The sequence below is a fragment of the Triticum dicoccoides genome, chromosome 2A (genome assembly GCF_002162155.2).
Source record: "Triticum dicoccoides isolate Atlit2015 ecotype Zavitan chromosome 2A, WEW_v2.0, whole genome shotgun sequence".
In the NCBI taxonomy this organism is placed as follows: Eukaryota; Viridiplantae; Streptophyta; class Magnoliopsida; order Poales; family Poaceae; genus Triticum; species Triticum dicoccoides.
In genome coordinates this window covers 729,236,435-729,242,590 of record NC_041382.1, presented here as the reverse complement: position 1 = coordinate 729,242,590, position 6,156 = coordinate 729,236,435, and the positions used below count along the sequence as shown (strand labels likewise).

The following is a 6,156-nucleotide window of genomic DNA, read 5'->3' as shown; positions in this document are numbered from 1 at the left end:
TGTCATTAAACTTGCCATCAAAAACGTTTGGAGTCGCCATGAGTTTGTGTCAGTGTGACACTTATCAGGGTCCTTTCGAAAAATGATCGGGAATTAAAAAAAACATCTATCTAAAAACTGTTCACAGTTTCACAAAATGTTTCCCATTTAAAGAAATTGTTCACAAATTAAAAAAATATTCGGATTTTTATAAAAAAAATTGTTCATGTTTGATAGAAATTCTTCGTAATCTTAAATAAAATCGAATCCTGCAAAATGCTTCAAAATTTGAAGGAAATGTTTTCATTTCTGTTGCTGTCGTTAGTTCTTTATAACATTAGCGGTGCGCTTCTGTCACTAGGAGTGGTGAGTTCCAGGTGCATGAATCACAAGATGCAGGTCGCGAGGTCGACTCCAAGTGAACGCTTACGTTTTTATGGCGATTTTTTTACATCCGCTCACTGTTGTTCCACCCAGTGGGCCGGCCCAGTTTTGTTTGCCCTGTGCATCACGCTCCTTCTTTCTGGTTTTTTTTTGAGACAATCCACGCGAAGCTTTATTTAGTCCGACCCAATGTTCAGAGGAACAAACGAGATATTACCAGGGTGTTCTAACCAAACATGACGGCCCACCCCTAAACTTAAAACATGCTTCGCTAGATTGTGAGCCTCGAAATTCGAGTTTCTAAACTCATGAACAAAACTACAACTACTGAAAGAAGAGATTTAGTCTATTATTTCATGTAAGATCGCCCCGTAGCTAGCCGGGTTCTTTTGTTTGATATCATTTATCACAGTCTTGCAGTCTGATGCAACATGTATTCTCTGTATGTTGAGATCCTCAGCAAGTGCCAATGCTTCCCGGACAGCAAGAGCTTCAAGAGTCGGCGGATCAAACACCCCCTTCACCACTATCGCTGATGCGCCTTGAAAGCTTCCCTCATGATCACTGCTACTCCTTTTTTCTGGTGAGCTGCACGGCAACGGAGGCCCGCATACGCTGGCCAGCCCAGTAGTACAGGATGCTCCGCAGCATTGAAACGGGGCCTCCAATTGGGCGCATGGGGCCCATAAGCGGGGTTGGGCATCCTGGTCTTTTTATTCCATTTTTTCTGTTTTTTCTTCTTTAAAACAATTCGGAATATCAAAAAAGTTCAAACTTTAAGGAAAAATAATAATTTTGGGGAACATTTTCCAGAAATCATCACATGTGGTGGTTAAAAGATGTTCATGATTTCGTAAAAAATGTTTACATCTTTAAAAAAATCGTAAATTCAACAAATGTTCATAAACTTCGAAACAAATGTTCACTAATTCAAAATTCTATGAACATTTTTTGAACTTGATGAACAAAAAATGTATTCCAAAACATTGTTTTTTGAAAAAATGGAAGAACAAATTTTGCTATCAATGACCATTTTTTGAAAAAGCAATGAACAAATTTTGAAAAAGGGATGAACAAATTTCGAATTTTATCAACCATTTTTATTTCGATGAACATTTTTTGAATTTGATTAATAATTTTTTAATTTGACGAGCAAAATTTGAATTTGTTGAATATATGTTTTACATTGTTGAACATTTTTGGAATCTGATGAAAAGAAAATGTTCATGAATTTAAAAAATGTTCATGATTTCAAACAATGTTCAAAATTTAAAAAAAGTTCAGGAGTTTAAAAGATTTTTGCAATTTGAGAAAACAAAGAATATAAATCAAAAAGGGAAATCAGAAAACAAAACAAAAAACAAAAAAACAGAAAAAGGAACATAAAAAGGAAGAAATAAAAAGGAAGAAAAAACGAAATAAAAAATAAAGAAAAAACCGGCTCAGAGAAAGTTCTAGAAGCTTCCCAAAAAGGATTGAATGTAAGCCGAAAAAATGGGCCTGCCCATACTAAAAACCAGTGCATTAAAATGACATTGCTTTGTGAAATGGGTTGCAACATTAAAAGGATCTTCTCCGGAGGTGCTAGAGAGAGGCTCTCGTGCTACCAAAATTTGTCTATTGTTGTCAAAAGTTGCAGAAAATCTTAACTTTTTGGGCACCATTGGCATGAGATGTAGAGTTGTAGACCGATGTAAGAAAAGAGACTCCTTGCAGCGAATAGTAGCTATGAGAGAAAGAGAAGAATAACCGCTGACTGTCGAGTAGGGCGTTTTGGTGCCCAGGCTCATCTACACCCGGTTAGAAAAAAATTCATAAAAAATTCAAAACAAATTAAAAAAATTCAAATAAAATTTGTATGGTAGACAATTTGATGCGTGAGGCCCGCCCAAAATTTCAAGTCATTTGGACATATGAGAAGCTCTCAACAAAAGAGACAAATCGGACCAAAACAGTACATGAACAGTAAACATTTTTACAGACCCCCAATTTGTCTTTTTTGCTGAGAGCTGTTCATATGTCCAAATGACTTGAAATTTGGAGCGGGCCTCACGCATCAAAATGTCTATCACACAAATTTTATTTGGAATTTTTTGAATTTTTCTAGTATTTGTTTTGATTTTTTTCGTCGGCGCAGGTGCAGATGAGCTCGGGTGCAGAAATGGATTTTCGCTGACTGTCTTCTTTCTTTCTTTATATGCATGTTCCATGTTTTTTAATTGAATTCCTAGAGTATGCCCAGATTACACTACAATCTCCAAGTGATTCTTTTAAAACTTGTTATTATGATCTTTCTCTGGTCTTATCCTGGTACAGGTCAGTGTAACGTTGAGTTGATTGATCAGACTATGTAGCACCACAGTTTTCTTTCTCAACAAAGAAAATAACACATATATTTTTCCCATATGCAGAGCATACACAAAAATAATATGGAAGATTATTGGCAAATACTCGACATTCCATGATCCCAGGCGAACAATTCCTAGAAAGAAATATGATGGAATGTGGACGGCAAACAGAGCATAAAGGTGGGACGCGTTTACAGAACTATCCAGGGCTCCAGGGCGAGCAGACAAATCTCATAGAAGCACAGCACTGTGGCATTGCGCGGCGGCCAAGAAGGCTTAGAAGCGCATGGTGTATGGACGATTAGCGGAGACAACCACGACATGTGTATCATCATCCTACTCCTTGTACTTCATGCTCTCGAGCGAGAACCCAGGCATGTCGAAGGAGAGGGCAAACTTCTCGACCTCAACCTTGAGGTTCTCGATGTCCTTGTTGTTCACCAGGCCCTTGGAGAAGTCCTTGAGCAGCTTGCCGTGCTCCTTCTGGATGTTCAGGCAGATGGTCACAGCCTGGTGGAGGAACTCGGCGATCTGCTCGAAGTCCTTCTCGACCAGACCCCTGGAAGTCATCGCGGGAGCACCTGAAAACAATAGCCAGAATCCGCTCAGACGACATTTCAGCAGGCTATGTGCCAGGGAAAAACTAGGAAACATGTTGGGATGATACAGTCTTCCTGTAAAGCCTATCAGCTATGTCAACAGGCATAACAGGGCTTGCGGAACAGGTATCTGGTATCCCATCACAGACAAATCTCTCAGATTATTGAAGATCTCACTCTGAATTACTTCTATCAAGGGATAGAAAAGGTCATTCCCAATTCCCAAATAAAGTGTCATAGTAATTTAGTTTGTATCATGTACTTGTTTTAGTTCAGAGAAAATTTATCACGTCAACAGCGGTGAATAACAAGTCACAATGACCATGATTGCTCACATTGAAATGTATGCAACATGAATGAAGTAAACAGTACAGCCCCCGTTCATTAAATATGAATTGTGAATGTGGAAATATTTCTATTAACCAATCTAATGAATAAGAAGTTTGACTGCACGCATTCTAGAAATTCATCTATTTCGGATGGAGGTAGTAATAATTTCTTCACGCTTGCAGTATCAGCAGATGTAATTAAAACAAATAAGCAGATGGAGTGATTCTTACCAATGCGGACACCACCCGGGGACAATGCACTGCTGTCACCGAAGACAGCATTCTTGTTCAATGTAATGCTGCAAAGGTCACACATCTTTTCGACCTTGTTTCCTGCAGAAATAAGCTAATATTAGAACAAGTGATAATAGGACTGCTAGAAAATCAACTCACACAAATAAACTGGGGCATACCAGTCAAGCCAAGAGGGCGGAGATCCCATAGAACAAGATGGTTGTCAGTTCCATCGGTCACCATCTTGTAACCCTTGCTCATGAGATATTTTCCAACGGCAACAGCGTTGGCCTTGACCTGCTTTGCATAGGCCTTGAATCCAGGAGTCAAAGTTTGCTTCAGGGCAACTGCAAGGGCAGCAATCTGGTGGTTGTGGGGACCACCCTGGAGCGATGGGAACACCGCAAAGTTGATCTTGTCCTCATAGTCATACACAGCACCCTCAGGCTGGCCCTTCTTCGCAGGCTTAGGGCCTTTCCTGTAGAAGATCATGCCAGCCCTCGGTCCCCGGAGAGACTTGTGTGTTGTAGTGGTAACCACATCGCAGAACTCAAAAGGATTTGCAGCTTCCTAGATAAAAGAAAGGAAACAGTAAGCATCTCAGAAACTGTAGGATTACATCGACATTCATACACTCTTTAATCTTCAACCTATTGCAGTATGCCTGAAACACCTAAAGAAAGATGATCAGGATTTTATAAAAATTAATAGGACATTCTTTTCAATTACATGGTACACTATATGCATTTTTCATGACTACGCTTATAGAAGTATTGTTCTTCACTTACAGAAAAGCAGAGTTCAGAAGAACATGAGAAAAGTACAGTCAAACAAGTGGTTCCCCTGACTATGTACAGTACAGAAGGAATATGCACATCAGTCACCCTAGCAGACAGCTGAGCGCTCAATATATGAAAAACGTGTACTCAATTGAGGCAAGTAGCACATTGTATTTATATATACCATGCCATATGTCAAGCCAGGACTCAGGGCCGTTTGTCATATGTTTGACTAAAGATAGTATAAGAGCAGTCATTCCATAGGTTAATCAGTGCAAAAACACAATTGATTATATCCAAACAATGTACTCTCAAGTATTTACGCTGAAACAAAGATTAACAATTATTATTATTACTACTACTATTTATACAACAAACTTGCACTTAAGTATGAACTCCAGATTGTTGCATGTTCTATCAGGGGAAAAAATAACAGTTGTTAATCCTTCGATCTTGCATTTGTCTGAAATTACAACTCAACGTTTTAAGAAACTAAACATTTACGGAAAGATACCAAAGCGCAACTCACTTACTTAGATGGGATCTAATAGTAACATTCCAGGTAAACAGAGTATTTTCCAGTTCAGAACAACCCAGCACCAACCAGTTATGAAATATGCACAGATCTAATAGATGCACACAGCTAAAAGACAATCATATACAACTAGAAAGCTCAACAACCAGGTACCTACTACTAAGATCCCAACAACCAGATCGCATCGCATAAAAGAGGAATCTTGAAGCCAAGATCCAATTTCTGAATGTAACAAGCCGAGGTGAGTTTGTGGTGATTATACCTGCGCGGCGACCAGTCCGCTGATGTGCGCCATGTCGCAGAGGAGCATGGCCCCGACCTTGTCGGCGACGGCCCTGAGCCTGGCGTAGTCCCAGTCCCTGGGGTAGGCGCTGCCTCCGCAGATGATGAGCTTGGGGCGGAAGTCCATGGCCTTCTCCTCGAGCTTGTCGTAGTCGATGTAGCCGTTGGCGGCGCTGACCTTGTAGGGCAGGCTCTCGAAGTAGATGGAGGTGGCGGAGATCTTCTTCCCCCCGGCGGTGTAGTAGCCGTGGGTGAGGTGGCCGCCCGAGGGGAGGTCGAGCCCCATGATCCGGTCGTGCGGGTTGAGGAGCGCGGTGTAGGCGGCGAAGTTGGCGGGCGAGCCGGAGTAGGGCTGCACGTTGACGCCCCAGGAGGCGGCGTCGAGGCGGAAGGCGGCGAGGGCGCGGTCGCGGCAGAGGTTCTCGATCTCGTCGATGACGTCGTTGCCGCCGTAGTAGCGCGCCCCCGGCATGCCCTCGGAGTACTTGTTGGTGAGGGCCGAGCCGAGCGCCTCGATGACGGCGAAGGAGGTGAAGTTCTCCGAGGCGATGAGCTCGATCCCGCTCCGCTGGCGCCGCTTCTCCCGCTCGATGAGGTCGAAGACGTCCGGGTCCGCGTCCGCCAGCGGGGTCAGCCCCCACGACGCGACGGAGTCCATTGCTGCGGCGGCGGCGGAGGAGGAGGAGG

General features: G+C 42.3%; 1 protein-coding gene across 1 annotated transcript; it reads right to left on the bottom strand.

The window, feature by feature from the left end:
* Positions 1 to 2,734: 2,734 nt before the first annotated feature.
* Positions 2,735 to 6,150, bottom strand: LOC119356710 (serine hydroxymethyltransferase 4). Its single transcript, XM_037623682.1, has 4 exons — positions 5,450 to 6,150; positions 4,053 to 4,443; positions 3,871 to 3,972; positions 2,735 to 3,292 (listed from the first exon to the last, which is right to left on the bottom strand). The coding sequence occupies exons 1-4, from the start codon at positions 6,125 to 6,127 to the stop codon at positions 3,048 to 3,050; spliced, it is 1,416 nt and encodes a 471-aa protein (XP_037479579.1). The 5' UTR covers positions 6,128 to 6,150; the 3' UTR covers positions 2,735 to 3,047.
* Between the last annotated feature and the right edge of the window lie 6 nt (positions 6,151 to 6,156).